The sequence below is a fragment of the Dermochelys coriacea genome, chromosome 2, assembly GCF_009764565.3.
Source record: "Dermochelys coriacea isolate rDerCor1 chromosome 2, rDerCor1.pri.v4, whole genome shotgun sequence".
Taxonomy (NCBI): Eukaryota; Metazoa; Chordata; order Testudines; family Dermochelyidae; genus Dermochelys; species Dermochelys coriacea.
This window is the reverse complement of record NC_050069.1, coordinates 147,897,440-147,921,231: the sequence shown is the minus strand read 5'-3', so window position 1 is coordinate 147,921,231 and position 23,792 is coordinate 147,897,440. Positions and strand designations below refer to the sequence as shown.

The window sequence follows — 23,792 nt, the reverse complement described above, 5'->3', positions numbered from 1 at the left end:
TATACTAGCAATTGGTCTCGTTCTACTGGTTTGCTGGATCCAGCGACTGATGCGGCGGCTGCAATGGATTGAAGATCAGACCCGGTACCACAGAGTAAGGATGTGATAGGGATACTCATTCAGTGCAAGCACCTCATCAACGGGGTTATCTAGAAGCTTTGTGTTCTTGGGGAACCAGGGCACAGTACGCAGCCTGCCTGACTCACAAAAGACCTCCCTCCCCCACCACACCCCCAGTCTCTGCTTGAACCAAATCTGCATCAGAAGAAAGATTTACAAAAAGCAACGAAAAGGCAGTGGGAGATGCACCTAAATCCCTGGAATAAGGATGACAGGATTAAGGAAACTCCCCTAGCTGCATTTGCATCGAATATGGGACAAGGAGGCATCTCCATTAGCATACGGAATGGAGAACAGAGATTCCAAGGCAAGAACCCCATAGAACTCTGGGACCAGAAAAGCAGGGAAGCACTGCATGATGGGGGATCTCTGCTCCAGATGTTAATGAACCCACACCTACACACACCCAGCTTTGTAGTTATCAGACCAATTCTAGTAATAAATCTTTTACTGGTATCCAAAATAGCGAAGCTTCCTAACTGCATTTTGAGTTCCCTCCAAGGAATGCCGCCCAAAGCCAGGAACGATCAGCTCCCATGGTATAGCCTGAACACAACAACTTTGGTATACTCCCTTGTTTACACAAACAAATCTAGTGTTCTCCCTTGAACCATTGTTGTTTCTCTACAAAAACCCCTGCTTATGCTCAAATAAGTGTTCTGATGCCTGGATCCAAAATCTGTATCAGTTCTATAGGGACTTCATCTTCTCCTCACTGATCGTGCTAGGGGCTCTGCCTGACTCCAGCACTCCGGACTCTCAGCCAGCACCACCACCTGGGACCTCCGATCAATTCAAGCTTCATGGAGAGGTGAGAACCCATCTCGCTCTCTCTCTAGGTATAGCCTTCTGACCCTGACTTGTGTGATAAGTTTCAGTTTTGTAAACCTGACTTTTATAATCAAATTTAACTTAGATTTAATATTATAACTGTTTTGTTTGTTTGGCTGCCTTATGGTTATTATCTGGCAATAAATAACTTTCATGATTAAGCTGGTTGCTTCTCTCTGTCTCTCCCCCCCCCCCCCCCCGGTGGGTATTTTTTGGTTTCTTCATTCACTCTACAGCAACACTCCTTGTACCTAAGCTAAAAGATCCCTGCAGCACTCAAAAATCCTGTGGGGTTTGCTCATCAAGTGGGTTACTTCCACAACAATTGTAACGTGAAAATGGCGATAGAGACATGCTGAACCTGGGACATATGAGAGTGGCATCTTGGAAGTGCTGCTCAACCCACTCTGCTGAGTCCAAGGGCATATGAGGGGACAGATTGAAAGTGCTGCTCGATCCAGCCTGCTCAGGCGTGCTTTATTCCAGTGTGGGGCTCATGGCATATGAGAGTGACAGCTTGGAGGTGCTGTTTGACCCAGCCTGCTGAGTCCAGGGACTCCAGCTTGGGAGTGCTGATTAATCCAGTCCTCTCAGACACACTCTGTTAATCTGTGCGTGCGTGCAGCTGATTCTGGGGCTGGAAGAACCCAACCCTGGGGAACCTAGGTCCTGCAGGATAGCTCCATTAGGAGGGCACTTGCAGTAGGGAGAAGTAGAGCTCCATAGGCGAACACAAGTCACATAAGCAGTACACTTATAGAAGTACAGAATCCCCTACCCCTAAAGAGTAACCCGAATAAATAACCCCAAAGTAACAGGCACAGCTGGTAACAAGAATAATCAGTGTTGCCAGCTCTTGAGGTTATCTTGAGTGTTTAGAATCATAGGACTTTAAGGTCAGAAGGGACCATTATGACGTCTGACCTCCTGCACAATGCAAGCCACAGAATCTCACCCAGTCACTCCTGTAACAAACCTCTAACCTATGTCTGAGCTACTAAAGTCCTCAACTCGTGGTTTAAAGACTTTGAGGTGCAGAGAATCTTCCAGCAAGTGACCCATGCCCCACGCTGTAGAGGAAGGTGAAAAACACTCAGGGTCTCTGCCAATCTGCCCTGGAGGAAAATTCCTTCCTGACCCCAAATATGGTGATCAGCTAAACCCTGAGCATGTGGGCAAGACTCACCAGCCAGATAACCAGGAAAGAATTCTCTGTAGTAATTCGGATCCCACCCACTCTAACATCCTATCACAGGCCATTGGGCATATTTACCGCTAATAGTCAAAGATAGCCTAATTTTGGCAACTAATTTATCCCATCATATCATCCCTTCCATAAACTTATCAAGCTTAGTCTTGAAGCCAGATACGTCTTTTGCCCCCACTGCTTTCCTTGGAAGGCTGTTGCTGAACTTCACTCCTCTGATGGTCAGAAATTTCGTCAAATTTCAAGTCTAAACTTCCTGCTGCCCAGTTTATATCCATTTGTTCTTGTGTCCTCACTGGTAGTGAGATTAAATGATTTTGCTCCCTCCGTGGAATTTATCCCTTTGATATATTTAGAGAGAGCAATCATATCTCCTCTCAGCCTTCTTTTGGTTAGGCTAAAGAAGCCAAGCGGTTTGAGTCTCCTTTCATAAGACAAAAAGAAAAGGAGTACTTGTGGCACCTTAGAGACTAACAAATTTATTTGAGCATAAGCTTTCGTGAGCTACAGCTCACTTCATCGGAAAGACTGTCCAATGTACATGGCAGAGGGGCATTGCTGGCAAATGATAGCATATATCACATTGGTAGATGTGCAGGCGAACGAGCCTCTGATAGTGTGGCTGATGTGATTAGGCCCTATGATGGTGTCCCCTGAATAGGTATGTGAATACAGTTGGCAACAGCTTTGTTGCAAGGATAGGTTCTGGGTTAGTGTTTTTGTTGTGTGGCGTCTGGCTGCTGGTGAGTATTTGCTTCAGGTTGGGGGGCTGTCTGTAAGCAAGGGCTGGCCTGTCTCCCAAGATCTGTGAGAGTGATGGGTCGTCCTTCAAGATAGGTTGTAGATCCTTGATGATACACTGGAGAGGTTTTAGTTGGGGGCTGAAGGTGATGGCTAGTGGCATACAAAGCGGTCTATTTCCTGGACACTACTGCGCTAGTAAGAGATGGTCACAAACATCACCCTATACCAGAAACCTACCGACCGCTACACTTACCTACATACCTCCTGCTTCCATCCAGGACACACCATACGATCCATTGTCTACAGCCAAGCTCTAAGATACAACCGCATTTGCTCCAATCCCTCAGACAGAGACAAACACCTACAAGATCTCTATCAAGCATTCTTAAAACTATAATACCCACCTGCTGAAGTGAAGAAACAGATTGACAGAGCCAGAAGAGTACCCAGAAGTTACCTACTACAGGACAGGCCCAACAAAGAAAAGAACAGAATGCCACTAGCCATCACCTTCAGCCCTCAATTAAGACCTCTCCAGCGCATCATCAAAGATCTACAACCTATCCTGAAAGACGATCCCTCGCTCTCACAGGTCTTGGGAGACAGACCAGTCCTAGCTTACAGACAGCCCTGTTAGGATATAGATATTCAGGTTCATCTGTAAAGGCCTATACTCTAAGAATTTAGGTGTATTCTTATCACTTAGCTAGTTATAGAGGAAGAAAAGAAAGAAAGAATCAAAATCACTGGTGTAAGGGCCTTCTCTTACTGTGACAGTCTGAGGCCCTGTTCTTAAGCTAAGATCTCTGGCTAAGCAGCAGAGGCAACCATATCCTGGGAAGCATATGGTCACATCCTCACATTCCAAACTAGTCACACTGAAATAAGGCAATCTGGGGCTGTTAGAAAGGTGATCTGATCTATCACCTCCAGAAAAAGAGAAGAGCCTTGAGGATGTAAAAGGAAGTTTAGTTTGATAGTTTTCTGTTCAGTAAGAACTCACTTATCAATAGACACAGCTGGGAAACCCTTATGTCTTTATAGACATAGTTGTGAAATCCTCACTTCTGTAATGTTTTGTCATTATGGTTCCCACTTTGCTATTGTTTATTGGCATGGTGTGTGTCTGGTTCTGTGATTGTTTCCGTCTGCTATACAATTAATTTTGCTGAGTGTAAACTAATTAAGCTGGTGGGATATACTGGTTAAATAATCATGTTACAATATATTAGGATTGGTTAGTTAAATTTCAGTAAAATGATTGGTTAAGGTATAGCTAAGCAGATCTCAACTTTTACTATGTAGTCTGCAGTCAATCAGGAAGTGGGGGGGCAGGGAATGGGAACAGGAAATGGGGGTGGGGAATTGGAATCATGTTTTGCTAAGGGGGGAAATGGGAACAGGGACACGGCCGTGGGTAGGAGAATGTATATAAGGAGCGAGGGCACTGTAGATACCAGTCTAATAGGTTATAGAGTTAGAATGACTGTGCCTAATAGGGTACAAAATATGAGCGAGGCCAAAGAGCAAAAATTAAGATGTTTGTACACCAATGCGAGGAACCTAGGTAACAAAATGGAGGAAATAGAGCTAGTGGTGCAGGAAGTGAAACCAAATATTATAGGGATAACAGAAACATGGTGGAATAGTAGTCATGACTGGACTACAGGTATTGAAGGGTATGTGCTGTTTAGGAAAGACAGAAATAAAGGTAAAGGTGGTGGAGTAGCATTGTATATCAATGATGAGGTAGAATGTAAAGAAATAAGAAGCGATGCAATGGATAAGACAGAGTCCGTCTGGGCAAAAATTACATTGGGGAAGAAAACTAGTAGAGCCTCTCCTACGATAGTGCTTGGGGTGTGCTATAGACCGCCCGGATCTAATTTGGATATGGATAGAGCCCTTTTTAATCTTTTTAATAAAGTAAATACTAATGGAAACTGCGTGATCATGGGAGACTAACTTCCCAGATATAGACTGGAGGGCCAGTGCTAGTCAAAATAATAGGGCTCAGATTTTCCTAGATGCGATAGCTGATGGATTCCTTCACCAAGTAGTTGCTGAACCAACTAGAGGGGATGCCATTTTAGATTTAATTTTGATGAGTAGCGAGGACCGCATAGAAAAAATGGTTGTAGGGGATAATCTTGGTTCAAGTGATCATGAGCTAATTCAGTTCAAACTGAACCGAAGGATTAACAAAAATAAATCTGCAACTAGAGTTTTTAATTTCAAAAGGGCTGACTTTCAAAAATTAAGGAAATTAGTTAGGGAAGTGGATTGGACTGAAAAATTTATGGTTCTAAAGATAGAGGCGGCCTGGGATTACTTTAAATCAAAGCTGCAGAAGTTATCAGAAGCCTGTATCCCAAGAAAGGGGAAAAAATTCACAGGCAGGAGTTGTAGCCAAGCTGCATGAGCAAGCATCTTAGAGTAGTGATTAAGAAGAAGCAGAAAGCATACGGTTTTGGGACCAATCTTATTTAATCTTTTTATTACTGACCTCAGCACAAAAAGTGGGAGTGCGCTAATAAAGTTTGCAGAGCATACAAAGCTGGGAGGTATTGCCAATTCAGAGAAGGATCGGGATATTATACAGGAGGATCTGGATTACCTTGTAAACTGGAGTAATAGTAATAGGATGAAATTTAGTAGTGAGAAGTGTAAGGTTATGCATTTAGGGATTAATAACAAGAATTTTAGTTACAAACTGGAGACATCAATTAGAAGTAACAGAAGAGGAGAAGGACCTTGGAGAATAGGTTGATCATAGGATGACTATGAGCTGTCAATGTGATATGGCTATGAAAAAAGCTAATGTGGTTTTGGGATGCATCAGGAGAGGTATTTCCAGTAGGGATAAGGAGATTTTAGTACCATTATACAAGGCACTGGTGAGACCTCACCTGAAATACTGTGTGCAATTCTGGTCTCCCATGTTTAAAAAGGATGAATTCAAATTGGAACAGGTACAGAGGAGGGCTACTAAGATGATCCGAGGAATGGAAAACTTGTCTTATGAAAGGAGACTCAAGGAGCTTGGCTTGTTTAGCCTAACTAAGAGAAGGTTGAGGGGAGATATGATTGCTCTCTATAAATATATCAGAGGGATAAATACAGGAGAGGGAGAGGAATTATTTCAGCTCAGCACCAATGTGGACACAAGAACAAATGGGTATAAACTGGCCACCAGGAAGTTTAGACTTGAAATTAGACAAAGGTTTCTAATCATCAGAGGAGTGAAGTTTTGGAATAGCCTTCCAAGGGAAGCAGTGGTGGCAAAAGATCGAGTAGAATCTTAAAGTCAGATAGATAAGTTTATGGAGGAGATGGTATGATGGGATAATGTGATTTTGGTAAGTAATTGATCTTTAAATATTCAGGGTAAATAGGCCTAATCCCCTGAGATGGGATATTAGATGGATGGGATCTGAGTTACCCAGGAAAGAATTTTCTGTAGTATCTGGCTGGTGAATCTTGCCCATATGCTCAGGGTTTAGCTGATCGCCATATTTGGGGTCGGGAAGGAATTTTCCTCCAGGGCAGATTGGAAGAGGCCCTGGAGGTTTTTCGCCTTCCTCTGTAGCATGGGGCACGGGTCACTTGAGGGAGGATTCTCTACTCCTTGAAGTCTTTAAACCATGATTTGAGGACTTCAATAGCTCAGACATAGGTAAGGTTTTTCGTAGGAGTGGGTGGGTGAGATTCTGTGGCCTGTGTTGTGCAGGAGGTTGGACTAGATGATCAGACTGGTCCCTTCTGACCTTAGCATCTATGAATCTATGTAGGGCTCTGTGGTGTCAGAGTTGGGAAGGGGGACACTAAGGAAGGAAACTGGAATCATGCTTGCTGGAAGTTCACCCCAAACATCGAATTGTTTGCACCTTTGGACTTTGGGTATTGTTGCTCTCTGTTCATACGAGAAGGACCAGGGAAGTAAGCGGGTGAAGGAATAAGCCCCCTAACAAGCCTCCCAACCTGAAGCAAATAATCACCAGCAACCACAAACCACACAACAAAAACACTAACCCAGAAACCCATCCTTTCAATAAAGCCCGTTGCCAACTCTGTCCACATATCTATTCAAGTGACATCATCATAGGACCTAATCACATCAGCCACGCAATCAGGGGCTCGTTCACCTGCACATCTACTAATGTGATATATGCCATCATGTGCCAGCAATGCCCGTCTGCCATGTACACTGGCCAAACTGGACAGTTTCTACGCAAAAGAATAAATGGACAAAAATCTGACATCAGGAATCATAACATTCAAAAACCAGTAGGAGAACACTTCAACCTCTCTGGTCACTCAGTAACAGACTTAAAGGTGGCAATTTTGCAACAGAAAAGCTTCAAAAACAGACTCCAAAGAGAAACTGCTGTACTGGAATTAATTTGCAAACTAGATACCATTAGCTTGAATAGAGACTTGGAGTGGCTGGGTCATTATACAAATTGAATCTATTTCCCCACGTTAAAGTATCCTCACACCTTCTTGTCAACTCTCTGAAATGGGCCATCTTGATTATCTCTAGGAAAGTGTTTTTGTTTTTTCTCCTGCTGACAATACCTCATCTTACTTACTTAGCCTCTTAAAGTTCGTATGGCAACTTCCACCTTTTCATGTTCTCTGTATGTGTATATCTATCTATCTATCTGTATGTTCCATTCTATTCATCTGATAAAGTGGGTTGTAGCCCATGATAGCTTATGCTCAAATAAATTTGTTAGTCTCTAAGGTGCCACAAGTACTCCTGTTCTTTTTGTGGATATAGACTAACACGGCTGCTACTCTGAAACCCATCCTATTACTATTACTCTAGTTTACAAGATCATCCAGATCTTCCTGTATGATATCCTGGTCCTTCTCTTTATTGACAATACCTCCCAGCTTTGTGTCATCCGCAAGCTTTATTAGCACATTTCCGCTTTGTGTGCCAAGGTCAGTAATAAAACGATTAAATAAGATTGGTCCCAAAATCGATCCCTGAGGAACTCCACTAGTAACCTCCTTCCAGCCTGAAAGTTCACCTTTCAGCGTGACCCGTTGTAGTCTCCCCTTTAACCAGTTCCTTATCCATCTTTCAATTTTCATATTGATCCCCATCTTTTCCAATATAGCTAATAATTCCCCATGTGAAACCATATCAAATGCCTTACTAAAATCGAGGTAAATTAGATCCACTGTGTTTCCTTTGTCTAAAAAAAATCTATTATCTACTAAAAGAAGGATATCAGGTTGGTTTGATATGGTCTACCTTTTGTAAAACCATGTTGTATTTTGTCCCAATTACCATTGACCTCAATGTCCTTAACTACTTTCTCCTTCAAAACTTTTTCCAAGACCTTGCATACTACAGATGTCAAACTAAGAGACCTGTAGTTACCTGGATCACTTTTTTTCCCCCTTTCTGAAAAATAGGAACTATGTTAGCAATTCTCCAGTCATACGGTACAACCCGAGTTTACAGATTCATTAAAAATTTTTGCTAATGGGCTTGCAATTTCATGAGCCAGTTTCTTTAATATTCTTGGATGAAGATTATCTGGGCCCCCCAATTTAGTCTCATTAAACTGATTTTTAGAATCACAGACTTTAAAGTCAGAAAGGACCATCTAGTCTGACCTCCTGCACAATGCAGGACACGGAATTTCACCCACCTACTCCTGTAAAAAGAAAAGGAGTACTTGTGGCACCTTAGAGACTAACAAATTTATTAGAGCATAAGCTTTCGTGAGCTACAGCTCACTTCATCGGATGCACGAAAGCTTATGCTCTAATAAATTTGTTAGTCTCTAAGGTGCCACAAGTACTCCTTTTCTTTTTGCGAATACAGACTAACACGGCTGCTACTCTGAAACCTACTCCTGTAGTGTTTGTCCTAAAGCCCCAACTACTAGCATCATGTGATTACATTACGCAAGAGAGAAATGGCCACAATTGATCAGACTCAAGGTCCACCTAAACCAGTACCATCTCTGACAGTGGCAAGTGCCAGATGTCTTAGAGGAAGGTGTAAGAACCTCCCAGTAGGCAGACATGGGATAGTCTACCCCCACATTAGCTCTCATTCTAATATTGAATAGTTAGATTGTTTTAAATCCTGAAGCATGAGGTCTAATATCCCTTCCAAAATATGATACCTTTCATTACAACAACTCTGTATATCCTTGTTAGCAAGATTCAAAAAAAAGAGACTGGATATATTTATACAGTTAACAAGAATATACAGAGTTGTAATGAAAGGTGACATTTTTGAAGGGATATTAGAGAAAGGGGTATTAGAGATGGAGACCAAGAAATTATCAAGATTCAAAATTAGTTTGGACATCTATATGGTTAATTTCTTGGCCTCCACAATTTCATATGACAATAAATTCCAGTCTAATTATGTACTCTGTAAAAAAGTATTTCTTCAATCAGTTTTGAAGTTGCCACCTTTCAATTTAATTGAAGATCCCCTTATTCTTAAAGGGACAGAACAGAAGATCCTGATCTACTTTCTCTGTATCATTTATTTTATACATATTATCATTTGTCTTCTCTTATTAGTCTCCTTTCTAAGGTAAACAATCCCAAATCCTTTCACTCTCTTTGTATGAGAGTTTTCCCATGTCTTGAATCATTCTAGTTATTCTCATGCTCCTCTCTACAACCATGAAGGTTAGAAATTTACTTTTAAAATGAAGATTCTCAGGTAAAGAGAAGGTCATTGCTGAGAAACTAAATGATTTTTTTGCACCATTCTTCACTGGAGAGGAGGTTGGGCAGATACCTCTCTCACATCCACTCTTTTCTGGTAATAAAGAAGAGGTGCTATCAGAGACTATGTTAGAAGAAAAGGTGCTGGAACAAAATGATAATTTAAAAAGCAGTAAGTCACCAGGCCAGCTGGTGTACACCCAAGAGTTCTGAAGATGCCTCAATGTGAAGTTAGCTGCTAACAAAACTAGATAGTTTCTGAAAACAGTTTCAGAGAACTGGAGTATAGCAAATGTATCTGTATTTTAAAAAATTATAGAGGTGATCTGGGGAATTGGACACCAGTAAGCCTTACAACTAATACCTCGCAGAATGGTTGAAATGATCATTAAAAATAGAACAAAACACAAAATCACATTATAATATGGTCTAACCAGCTTTTGCAAAAGGAACTAGTGTCTCACTAATCTCTAATTATTCAAACATGTCAGTAAAATAATGGATAAAAAAAGAACTGGTTAACACCATTTATTAAAAATTACATAAAGCTTTAACAAGTTCCTTCACCAGAGATAAGAAAAATCTCTCAAATCACCTGGGAGTCTGTGGTTAAAAAAAAAAAAAAAAAGCTATCGAGGGTTTTTAAAAACAGTAAAAACCTACAAGAAATACATGATAGCAAATGGAGGCTACAAGATGTAGTCAAGTTAATATACAGTGAAATGCTACCATAACATAGAACATTTTATTAAAAATCTAAGATAAAATCTGTGGGAATATTGTTCTGTAAACCATCCAAACCCTCACTATATTTCATCCACAATATTCAATAACGACTTAAGAAAAGCTTTAGCTTCCTCAAAGTAAAAAAAATAATTTTCATTCTAATGTTGTGCATGTAAACGACAGCTTTAAACATTTAAACATTCACAACTTAAGAAATAATGTAACAAATGGGAAAAGATGGGATGTGGAGGACAATGGATATAAATCAGAAGTTAAGAAATCTAGGCAACTGATAAGAAACATCTATTGTCAATAGAGATAAGGATAATTTACAGTAACTCCTTGCTTAACATTGTAGTTATATCCCTTAAGTGAAATGATGTTAAGTGAATCCAATTTCCCCATAAGAATGAATGTAAAGGGGTGGCGGGGCGGGGGTTTAGGTTCCAGGGACATTTTTTTCACCAGACAAAAGACATTGTGAAAGAGGGTGGGATGGGATACTTCCCAGGGAATGTCTTGCTCCTAAAATGATGAACTAGCACTCGGCTGAGCCCTCAAGGGTTAACATGTTGTTAATGTAGCCTCACTCTACAAGGAAGTATGAATGGAGGGAGTGCACATGAATGGAGGGAGCACAATAGATGCATGGCAGTGGCTGCAAAGATTCCCTGCGGAAACTGAATGTGATGATGAACCCACGCTATCCCACTGGAGCGCACCACTCCTTCCACTTTCCAAAGTGTATATGTGTGTGTGTGCGCGCGCACGCGTGTGAGTGAGAGAGACAGACACACACACACACCCTGTGTGGGATTGAGAGTTATGCGCATTGCCCCTTTAAGTACCTTAGACCTCATTCTAAGTATGCTGCCTTTTTAAGTAGATCAGCAACTTGAGACAGCAGCTGCTGACCGCAAGCTCCCTCTGTCCTGAGCCCTGTCATGTCCTCTCCCCCTCCCCTAACTCTGTAGAGATGGGATACAGGAGCGGGAGGAGGGTGACACCTCTTCCCCCCAGCCCCCTGCACAGCAAGGAGGAGGCTCCTGGGAGCAGCTCCAAGGCAGAGGGCAGGAGCAGCACACGGCAGCAGGGGGAGGGAAACCTGAACTGCCTGGCAATTAATAGCCTGCTGGGCAGCTGCCGCACAGGGAACTTAGGGAAGCTGATAGGGTGGCTGTCGGTCCACCCTGGTTTCACACTCCCACCAGCTGGTTCCAATGGGCTGCTCTTCCTGCAAGCAGTGGACAAAGCAGGTGGCTGCCAAACAACATTATAAGGGAGCATTGCACAACTTTAAATGAGCCCTAATAGATCAGCGACATAGCAACGAAACAACGTTAACCGGGACAATATTAAGTGAGGAGTTACTGTACATAAAAATACAAAAATCTAGAATAAAAGAAATCCTAGGGAAGATAGAAGTTCAGTACTAGGTGAGATGGTAAAAAAAATTGTCAACAAAGATGCAGAAAAGACTAAAGCAGCCTGCATAATTTGGTAAACTGGGTTCATTTAAGCAACATGCATTTTAATACACCAAAATACATGGTCCTATACAGCTAAGAACAAAGAGTGCAAGTCACTCTTATTAGATTGATTATTGTATCCTGGAAAGCAGGGACTCAAAAGTGATTTAAGGGTCATGGTATATAACCTACTGAACATGCATTCCCCACCGCAATGCTAAAGAGAGCTAAATACAACCCTTGGATGTATAAAGAAGGGGAAATATCAAGAAGTAGGGTGAGGATACTACCTCTGTATACACAACTGCGGTGAGACCATTACTGGAATGGTATGTCCAGTCCTGGTGTCCACGCTACATAAACGTTGAAAATTTGGAAAGGGTTCTGAAGAGAACTACAAGAATGATCTGAGGTCTGCAAATCCTGCCTTAGAGCTTTTTAAGTCTTTCACTGTATCTATTTACTTTACCAATACAAGGTTAAAAGATTACTTGATCATGTGTCATAAATATCTCCATAAGGATAGTAGAGGGCTCTTTAATACAGCAGACAAAGACATAATAAGTGCTGATGTGTGGAAGTAGAATTAATCTAATTTCAGGTTAGGAACAAGGAACAACAACGTTTTAACAATGAGGATAATTATCTATTGGAACAATTTACCCAGCGATTTGGTGGATTCTCCATCACTTGAAATCTTTAAATTAAGACCAGCTTTCCAAAAAAACATGCTCTACAAGATATGAGCTTGATGCAGAATTCCACCCAGTAATTCATATGACCTGTACTATGCAGGAAGTCAGACTAGGTGATCATAATGGTCCCCTTCTAGTCTTACAAATGTATGAATTTGTACAAGACTAGGTATACACTGTTAAAAAGGTGGGGAAGATATTTGATTTAATAATGAAAACCTAAACAAAGCTACTTAGTTTGCATTTCTATATAATCATATATTAATTTTCCTTGTTTTCATTATTATTTATTACTTCTACTTCATATGCCCAAATAAGGATTAGGGATCCACCGTGCCAGATACCATACAAACACGTAGAAAGAAAAATCCTTGCCCCAGAAATTTACAATCTAAAAAGACAAGATAAACAAACAATATTAGACACTAACAAGTTTTAAATATTTGAGGCAACACTGCGTACACATTCGGTTTTATTTTCTTCTTCCCCATTATGTGTTCCTCTGAAAGTTCTTGAAACTAATGTGTTCAAGATGGATCAGTTCCCATTATACAGAAACACCACAATGCTTTTAACTGGTTTCCTTTCCATCTTCTGAGAAGATCTCATATTACATCTGTATTGACATATAAGGATATTGGGGTGTGGGGAGGAGTTTTAGCCATGTGTTCTCAAATAAATACAAGCAAAATATGAATACCATAATGTTATATAGAATAGAAATATTTAATATATTTTTAGTTCTTGATATTATTGGAGATTTATTTTAGTTTTACTTGCAAGGTCATTTAAAGGGATATCATGCATTTGGAAACTCACATTTCCATCTGATGTTTTGCACTCACCATTGTTATAAGTAACCCTTAAGATTAGCACAACTGAGACAGACTAAAGAAAAATTTATTTAATCAGTGTATTTACTTTATTCATAAGGTGCTGCTAAATGTAGAATCAACGCAACTGTTTTGATGATGGTGCATGCCTTTCCTTGGGCTCAGCCAGAGGAGATCTACTAGTAACAGCAGCAGCAAAGCTAAAACTAAAAAAGCAGCAGGCATTCTGGGCCTGCCCAAATGACCCTTTTAAATATCCCTAGCTTTTAAAAACGAAGTTTTAGGAAATACTGTTTAAAGGTTGTTCTGGGAGAACATTTTAAAGTCAGTCAATATAAAAAAAAGATTCAACTTGACAATATCCCTATAGCTCACTAACTTGCATAGATACTTTCATACATTTTAAAGCCAGAACGAAGCATTATGATCTCGTTTTTTGACCTCCTGAACACCACAGGCCACAGAACGCCACCCAGTAAATTCTGCATGACGCCCATAACTTCTGTTTGAGAAGTAACACAGCAAGTCAGTGGCCAAGGTGAGACGAGAACCTAGGTCTCTTGATGTCTAGTCCAGCACCTGACCCACTGACCACCTTTCCTCACTTTAAGGGGAAACAAACCTGCAGCTACTAATGATTATTATATTACGAAGCTAGAAATGCCTTTTTCAAAGCAGTTTTAGAAAGTGGGGAAATTATAGATTTACCTACTAAGTTTATCTTTACAACAGTAAAGGGGCACACACTGGTCAACATTTTTAAGTGTAGGGGTTTTTTTTGTTTTTCTTTAATAAAACAGGGTGCACAATCTTTGATCTTGGTGGCAATACTTAAATGTTAAAGATACTATTTCAGCAGACTGGCCCAAAAACTAACCAATCCTAAAAAATTTGATATTTCATTCCCAATACAAAAAATATATCAGTTCTATGAAAGATGGGCTGTTACACTTAAAATCCAAAATTTTCAGCCATAAGCACAAGCCTTTAAACAAAAATTAATATTTCTAAAAATTTCTATTATTTGTTATATCTGGTTACACTGTAATTTTATTTCTTTTACAAAAAAGAGATCAGAACTGAATATTCATTTATTATTTCCCCTCTCTATAAAACAGAGGGAAGGGAACAACAAGTGCCACTGTACTAACTTCCACGCTTCTACTGAAAAATATACTCAATCCGGTGATGTATAAAATATAATATATTTTATGCTCAGAATTAAAGACATTGAAAAAGTTTAAATTTTTACACTTTCCTAAAGGAATCTGAAAAACGTCTAACAAATAGTAGCTGGCATTAGTCACTGAAAGCCTGAAACTTTTTCATACTGGTAAAGAAAACCACATTCCATAATAATCAATTTCATACACACCGTTTGTTCATTCACTAAACAGCCATCAAAACAGGGGTTTTAAGAATTAAGTAACTGACAAATTGAAACAAAAACACAAATATCCAAAAATCTGTTTCCACAGATTTCACAAATGCTTGTAGATCACTACAAAACATTCTGAAACACTCTTACTTACATATTACAAGAATGTGGACAGTCCTGACCTGGTCTTCTTTTTCTACAAAGCTCTCCACAACTATGTGGAATTTCATTTCTATTCCATTCAGGGTTGTTTACCTTACCTAAAAAGCAAAACAAAAACAAAAAATCAGATGCAGAAACAGTGTTGATGAGAGTGATGGACCATCTCGGACTTTGAGGTGTCACTTTTATTTGAGGTGATATTCCACGTTTTTTAGAAAATAGGAGGCAACTTTTCCAAGACAGGCTGATTTTAAGAAGTGGAAGCTTATTGAAGCTGCTCGGAACTTTGGAAATTGAGTGCAAGTCTCAAACATAACTGCATACCTTTAGATATCTCATAATTCATTTATCTCATGATGCTGCAATGTTTTGTGCATCAGCCTACATATGGTAAAGTAGAGATCTAGGCTCTGGATCTACACAGGAAAGTTGCACCTGTTTAACTTAAATCTTTTCTTCAACTGATATAATTAGAACTAGTGCAAGCCCGTGTGAACACTTATTTCAGTTTAATTTAATCCCGTTTCTAATCAACTTAAGCTAAACCAATAAAGCCACTCTTATACCAAAATAAGAAAAGGAGTACTTGTGGCACCTTAGAGACTAACAAATTTATTAGAGCATAAGCTTTTGTGAGCTACAGCTGAAGTGAGCTGTAGCTCACAAAAGCTTATGCTCTAATAAATTTGTTAGTCTCTAAGGTGCCACAAGTACTCCTTTTCTTTTTGCGAATACAGACTAACACAGCTGCTACTCTGAAACCAAAATAAGAGTGTCCAAACAGGAGTCTGAATTGGTTTACTATATTGGTTTAAATTCACACATTAGAAAAGTTGCACTAATAGAACATATGTAGAGAAGGGCCTATAATAGATGTAATTACCTGTACCTTAGAACAAGGTATGCTAGCAGTTTTCTAGATTTTTTCCAACTACATGTCTTCATATCAATACTGATTGCTAAACATTCCTAACAAAGGTTTTATTTTAACATTTATCTAAATATTTGTTATATGTAATTTTTATATAGTAATGAAACATCACACAAATCAGGCGGTTATCTTCCAATATCATTAACAAAGTAGCCATGAAAGAGAGCTTTTGGGGATGTAAGAAAAGATTCTTCAACAGTATTAGAACTTATCAATTAAAGAATACCAACTGTAAATATGAAATACACTCACCACAAAAACAGGTGTAAGTAGTAGGAACTTGTGTTGAAGCATTTTGACAAGCAGGACATCTCCAGCCACTATTGCCATCTGTAAAGAAATTAATATACAAGAACTTAAAATATGTTTAAGGCAGATGATAAACAATTTAGAATAGTGGCATAGGACAGCAAACTTTTTTTTAGACTTTACTAATTTCACCATTTCAAGTAATACTATACCACCTTATAGAAATCTGATTTCGTTATGTGTCACATTCTGTTTAACAAGTAGTGCAATACAAAAATTAGTCACTCATTTTAAATAAAATAAAAATGAATGGATAGATCTCAAAACAGAATTGCTAATTCAAGATCATCAATGAGTGGTAGTGTTCTTACGGGGGTCCCGCAGGGATTAGTTCTCGGCCCAATGTTACTCTATTTTTATCAGTTACCTGGAAGAAAATATAAACTCATTGCCAATAAAGTTTGCAGGGATGGTAAATACCAATGGGGACAGCATATTACCAAGTGATTTGGATCACCATTATGATAGATGCAAACAAACACAAAGTCATACATTTAGGAATACAGATTACAGGCCATGCTTACAGGATGACAGCCTTTATTCTGGAAAGCAGTACTGAGGAGGACTTGAGGTCAGAATAAATAATCAATTGAACATGAATTCCTGACATAGCAATGTGTCAAAATGAGCTAACACGATCACTGGATGTATAAATAGGATAGTATATAAGGAAGGTAGTAATCCCAGTACATAGTATTGGTGATACCATTATGGGAAAAACTGCATCCAGTTCTGGTGTCCACACCACACAAAAAAAAGATGCTGAAAAACAGGAGAGGGTTCACAGAAGAGCCACAAGTATGGATATGTGATGTGAAAAAATACTTTAATTAGCAATGGAGTTAAATATATCACTTTATTGAAGTAAAGGTTAGCAGATTACTTGGAAACATTTTATAAGCACCTAAACAGAGACAAATCATTGAATTGTAAAGAGCTCTTAAGCAACTAAAGCATAACTAGATTCAGCCGATCTGAGAAAGATGCATGGGCAATGATGCTTTTGTGGGGAAACAAGCAGCAATATGGTCTTCTGAACTCAGTCACCTCCAATAGCTTAGTGTATGATGGAGTGTCATGTGACTGTGATATGGGCAACACCCTGAGCGGTAAGCAATATCACAGAACATAAGGCCCAACTGTAGGTAGGTCACAGAGCAGAAAAAATACCCCAAGGATTCAGTCCCTGTATGAGACTAAGCGCTTCCATGATAGCATGAAGGATGTGAATGAAGTAAAACCAAAAGACAGACTTCAAAACCTTTCATCCAAATGCCACATTGGACAAACACCGTATCCATTTTATAGTGCTTGATAAAGATGAGCACTGAAAGGCAGAAAGACACAGAGCAAATTCCTTGAATTAAGCTGTGCGCTGTTCTAGCCAGCAATTAGCCAAATGCTTGACTGAGTGAGACCACACAGAAGCGGAATCTTTTATGAACACTTCGTAGTCCTGAAAAGGTTCTTGAATATATCTGCCTAGAAATAGTGGATATGGATGCTTGTGCCCTTTCTTATATTCCCCATATAATCCTAAACTCTATGACTCAGTTGCGCAAAGCAGCACATGAGGACTGCTCAACTCTGACTCAGCAGGCCCACTAATACATGTCTGAGCCAGTATTTTTCCAGGCACATGAAGTGAGAGTATAAAATAAGGGACAGTGGCATCATGAGACCACCTCTCTCCACTTACGCTGAAGACAACAAGAACACTGAGAAGACAAAGACTGAACTGAGAAGGCTGTTCCCAGACTGAGAAGGAAATTCAGCTTGTGTATTAAGAACTATAACCTACCTGCTACATTCAGTGGGATGAGAAAAACTGTTTGATTCAACTCTTGCTTAGTCTAAAAATTTAGGATTTAGAATGCAGTTACCTTTAGAAAAGAAAAAGTAAACATCTCTAACCTTTATACATACCACTTATAATCACTTGAAATCTATCCTTTTGTAGTTAATAAACTTATTTTAATGTTTTATCTTTACCAGTGAGTTTGTCTAAAGTGCTTGGGGAATCTGCTCAGTTTACAAAGGCTAATGCACATCCATTTTCCTTTGATGAAGTGGCGAACTAATGAGTTTTCACTGTTAAAGAGAAGGTCTTGAGCAGTGCAAGATGGTACATTTCTGGGGTGCAAGCATTAGGTGCTGGAATTAGGGGTGCTGGCCAAATCCCCGGACTTTAAGTGGTTTCCATCATAAACAGGGTTCACAGTTTGGTTCAATGGATTTCAGTAATCCCACTATACAAATTGTTCCAGCACCCCTGGGTGCAAGGTTAGTGGCTTGGGAGATTTGCTAATGTTTCCCTGTGCATAGTTCGTGAGTGGCTTGGAGAACATGCATGCAACTTAGCTGGGTGTGCTTCTGCATGGTGGTGGCTGAGTAATAACAGCACTTAGAGGGATTTGCTGCTTACCACTAGCAAAGCATTGTGAGAGACAACCCAGGCTGGAGAGTTATGGGTGCATAGCAGTTCCACAGTTCCAGGTTGTACTCAGATGTCCCGTCACATACATGTTCTGCATAAGATGAATGCATCAATACTACATGAGACGACTTCCCGGAATCTGGTATTGAATAGAACCTTTTTCCTGTACTATATCATTATTGGCTTATAGCAGTAAACCTGACTAACATTGGTTGTTTCATCTCTTGAATATATTTCATAAGGAACCAAAACGTACTTAAGCAATTTACTAGACAATTTACCAACAAGCTACACCTGATATTGACCACACTCACTTTACCTGGAATATATGCAGATAATAAATGCATAGGTAATTGTCAGTAGTAAGCTGGAATATGAAAGCATTATTAAAACACCTGTGCCCTGCTAATTACACAATGTACACAGTAGATCTTGAAGACTCAGATGCAGCTCTTCCCTTTGCTCACACACAGAAGGTGCAAAACATATAACCACAACTCCATCGCACAACTCAAAGTTATCCACAAGTCCTCGTATCACCAACACAACTTTACCAAGCAGGGCCTACTACTGCCTTCACCATTTCACATAGGTACACCTGACACACTGACTACACCTGGAACGTACATAAATAACCACTGGCTGCTGCCACCTCCAGAGGAACAGAAAATGGCAAGACAAAATCTTTTCCTTCCTTCCCTCTTTTTCTAATTTAACAGCGCTAGATGAAATCCTGTGGGTGAGTGTGAATGGACTGTAAAAGGATGTGAACCGTGGCGTGGTTGGCAAAGTAAAGATGTGTGATGTTCGATGGCCTCACCTCAGTCACACAAAGGGGAGTCTGATTTTCCACTTGTGCATCAATTAGCTGCATCTTCCATGGTTTGTTCAGATGTAGTTCAATGTGGCACAAAGTCTGCGTGGCAGGTTAAAACCAAGAGGGCAGCTTATTGGGTCAGTAATGATGTGCTTGTTTGGAAGGTAGCTGAGGTCCAGAACTTTGCCATTCCCTGGCTGGATCCAAAGTCATTAGGTGGTCATTAAATTTTGCAATTTCAGGCATTGTTGGGATATTGGGATTGTTGTTATTCATAACCTACTGAATGGGAAGTTCTGGGTACTCTTTGGCACATTTAAGTTCTTGTCCTGTGGCTATATTTCGGCAGATAGCAAACATCGAACCTCAAGCTAATACAGAATGCTGTGGTAGAGACGCTGATTTTAAAAGTTCCCGTGATGATTCGCGTGTTCTGATTCAGCTGCCCAGCCACAAGTTGGGTTTGGCAGATTCTTGTCTACACAGGTGCACAGTACTCTGCAAGTTGTACACTAGGGCCAAGACTGATGTTTGTACCACCGAGGCAGTTGATCTAAAGCTTGTTCCCACTAACTTTTGAATAATGTTGAAGCAAATCTTCATGTTAGAGGCTACTTTCTTGAGGTGATCGTGAAAGGTCAGTCTACAGTCAAGGATGACACCAAGATATGTTAGCTTTCAGTCATAACACAGTTTCGCCACATAACTCCACAGTTAGAGCATTTTGTGCAATTCCATTATCAAGGTGGAAAGTAGAGACTACTGATTGGCTCAGATTTGGTCTCTGCTGCCACTTCTGGAAGTACTCCTTCCAAACTGCGTCTTATGCCGCTCACAGATTGATAAAAGCAGTATTGGTCTTGACTTTTCATCAGAATCCAGCCTCAATGTTTGTAGCAAGAGCCAGGACCTGATCACAGCAACTTCTTGGTGGTCAAAAACAAACTTGCTCCTTGAGTAGGCTGGCATCCATAGTGGGCCCAATTCAGTTCAAAATCATATTGACAAGCAAGACAAGCAAGGAGAGAAGTCATTTTTTGCATCCATAATTAGATAGAAACGAACAGCCGCAAAAGATGGGTCCTTCAATTAAAGGGGGGTTTGAAGTATCTAGAAATTGAATACAGATGAGAAACCATCCTAGACCAAGATCTTTCACCCAAGACGACAAGGGAAGTCAACCTTGTAGGAAGGGGAAGATCCTTGTAGTAGAAAGAGAGCACGAAACATGAGGCCTGAATTAAAGTAGTATTTTGGCACAGCTGATATTAAACAAAGTTATCAGAAGTCAGGTTGTAAGCAGAAGTCAGGCCCTGTTATAAAACACGCCTGCTTGCAAGTTCAGAGAACTTGGCAAAAACAGGGCTGGTATTGCAAACACACACACACACACACACACACACACACACATTCCTAATAAGTGCTAGGCACAGGACACTCACACAAACACAGTCCATAAGGGGGTAACAGAACACCCCGATTCCAGCTGTGGTACAAACTCATTCCCCAAAGATAACAGGAACACACTGACCCCTCCCTAAAGATAAGGTCACGACAACAGTGTGATGGACAGAGATGTTTTGATTGAATCAACATGTACAAGGTAAAAGGATGGTAGCTAATTACGTCAAACAGGCAGACTGGAGCACTGTCATGGATGAGCATAAACTGTTCAGGAAGGTCAGGTGGGGGAGAAAAGGTGGAGAAGTTGCACTGTATGTAAGAGAGCAGTATGATTGCTCAGAGCTCCAGTATGAAACTGGAGAAAAGCCTGTTGACAGTCTTTGGATTAATCTTAGAGGCGAGAGCAACAAGGGTGATGTCGTGGTGGGCATCTGCTATAGACCACCAGACCAGGAGAATGAGGTAGACTAGGCTTTCTTTGGACAACTAACAGAAGTTTCCAGATCCAAGGCCATGGTTCTCATGGTGGACTTCAATCACCCTGATCTCTGCTGGGAGAGCAATACAGCAGTACACAGACAATCCAGGAAGTTTTAGAGAATGTGGGGGGACAACTTCCTGGTGTAAGTGCTGGAGGAACCAACTAGGGACTGTGACATGTTATTGACATGAACTGTGACCATATAAATCATTGTTGCAACCAAGGTCCTATAATTGCACCAAATCTTGTACAAAGGAGGCCAAGTAAGATGTCTATGAAAAGATTGTAATTTGCTGGTTATGATTATGCTGTCTGTGTGTATCATTTTTGTATGTGAAGTTATGAATATGGGCTATGTACTCATATCTCAATGTGTTTGATTCTAAGTAGCATTAGTGAAGCATTTGGTCAGCTTCTTGAGAAAGAATTATTCAGATTTAGTGCCCAATCAAGAAACACTTAACTGCCAGTGGACCTTCGGAGACTCCAATCCACATCTGAGAACCTTCCTGGAGGTGTTCAAGGTAGCATGTGAGCAATGGCTGACACCTGCAAACTGAGTCATGCATGGATATGTGACTTGCCCATGTGACTCCCAACTCCATCTTGCTGCTGTGCTTTCCCACAGTAAGAACAAAAGGGTTTCCTTCCACACGGCAGAGGATATAAAAGGCCGTGGAAACCCCTCCATTTTGTTTTCAATCCTGCTTCTGACCTCTAGAGGAACTGTGCTTGAAATTGAAGCTCTGAACAAAGGACTGAACGACCCCTCCAATCTTGGATGTTTGTACTCCAGAGACTTGATTGGTTTAAATCAGCAGTAATCCCATCAAGCCTGAAACAAGCCTGAACTAAGAACTTGGCAATTGTTGTATATATTTGATTCCATTTAACCAATTTTAACTCTCATCTATATTTCTTTCTTTTTATGAATAAACCTTTAGATTTTAGATTCTAAAGAATTGGCAACAGTGTGATTTCTGGGTGAGATCTGACTGGTATATTGACCTCGGTCTGGGGATTGGTCCTTTGGGATTAGGAGAACCTTTTTTCTTTTACTGGGGTATTGGTTTTCATAACCATTCATCCCCATGAGTGGCGCTGGTGGTGATACTGGGAAACTGGAGAGTCTGAGGGAATTGCTTGTATGACTTCTGGTTAGCCAGTGGCGTAAAACCCAAGTCCTCTCCATTTGGCTAGTTTGGTGTGCCTTAGTAGTGAAGGACCCCCAGCTTTGGGCTGTGACTACCCTGCTCTAAGCAATTTGTCCTGAATTGATACTCTCAGTAGTGTCCCAGCAAAGGCCAATTTGTTACAGGCCGTGCTTCTCTTGACCTGCTTCTCACAAACAAGGCAGAATGTGTAGGGGAAGTAAAACTGGGTGGCAACCTGGGCAGTAGTGTCCATGAGATAGTCGAGTTCAGGATCCTGACAAAAGGAAGAAAGGAGAGCAGCAGAATACGGACCCTGGACTTCAGAAAAGCAGACTTTGACTCCCTCGGGGAACTGATGGGCAGGATCCACTGGGAGGCTAATATGAGGGGTATAGGAGTCCAGAAAAGCTGGCTGTATTTTAAAGAAGCCTTATTGAGGGTGCAGGAACAAATCATCCCAATATGCAGAAAGTATAGTAAATATGGCAAGAGACCAGCTTGGCTTAAGAGAGAAATCTTTGGGGAGCTTAAACACAAAAAGGAAGCTTAGAAGAAGTGGGAAATTGGACAGATGACTAGGAAGGAATATAAAAATATTGCTCGAGCATGCAGAGGTGTAATCAGGAAGGCCAAAGCACAATTGGAGTTGCAGCTAGTAAGTGACGTGAATGGTAACAAAAGGGTTTCTACAGTATGTTAGCAACAAGGTGGTCATCAGGGAAAGTTTGGGACCCTTAGTGAATGGGAGAGGCAACCCAGTGACAGATGATATGGAAAAAACTGAAGTACTCAATGCTTTTTTTGCCTCAGTCTTCACAGACAAGGTCAGCTCCTAGACTGCTGCACTGGGACACACAGTATGGAGAGGAGGTGAGCAGCCTTCAGTGGTGAAAGAACGGGTAAGGACTATTTAGAAAAGCTGGACATGCACAAGTCCATCGGACTGAATGCAATGCATCCTACGGTGCCGAGAGAATTGGCTGATGTGATTGCAGAGCCATTGGCCATTATCTTTGAAAAGTCATGGTGATCAGGGGAGATCCCAGACGATTGGAAAAAGGCAAATATATTGCCCATTTTTAAAAAAAAGGGAAGAAAGAGAATCTGGGGAACTACAGAGAGCCTCATCTCAGTCCATGGAAAAATCATACAGCAGAGCCTCAAGGAATCCATTTTGAAGCATCTGAAGGAGAGGACGGTGATCAGGAACAGTCAACATGGATTCACCACGGGCAAGTCATGCCTGACCAACCTGATTGCCTTCTATGATGGGATAACTGGCTCTGTGGATATGGGGAAAACAGTGCACATGATATACCTTGACTTCAGCAAAGCTTTTGATATGGTCTCCCACAGTATTCTTCCCAGCAAGTTAAAGAAGTA

The 23,792-nt window shown here is 40.5% G+C and overlaps 1 protein-coding gene across 5 annotated transcripts in view; it reads right to left on the bottom strand.

Moving 5' to 3' along the window:
• NFX1 (nuclear transcription factor, X-box binding 1) overlaps positions 1 to 23,792 on the bottom strand; it is a 226,272-nt gene that overhangs the window by 165,163 nt on the left and 37,317 nt on the right. For all 5 annotated transcript variants that reach the window (XM_043508487.1, XM_043508490.1, XM_038392949.2 and 2 more), the window contains exons 4-5: positions 16,060 to 16,137; positions 14,869 to 14,974 (exon numbers count right to left, since the gene is read on the bottom strand). In XM_043508487.1, the coding sequence (XP_043364422.1) occupies positions 14,869 to 14,974; positions 16,060 to 16,137 (184 nt within the window). The remainder of the gene's footprint in view (positions 1 to 14,868; positions 14,975 to 16,059; positions 16,138 to 23,792) is intronic.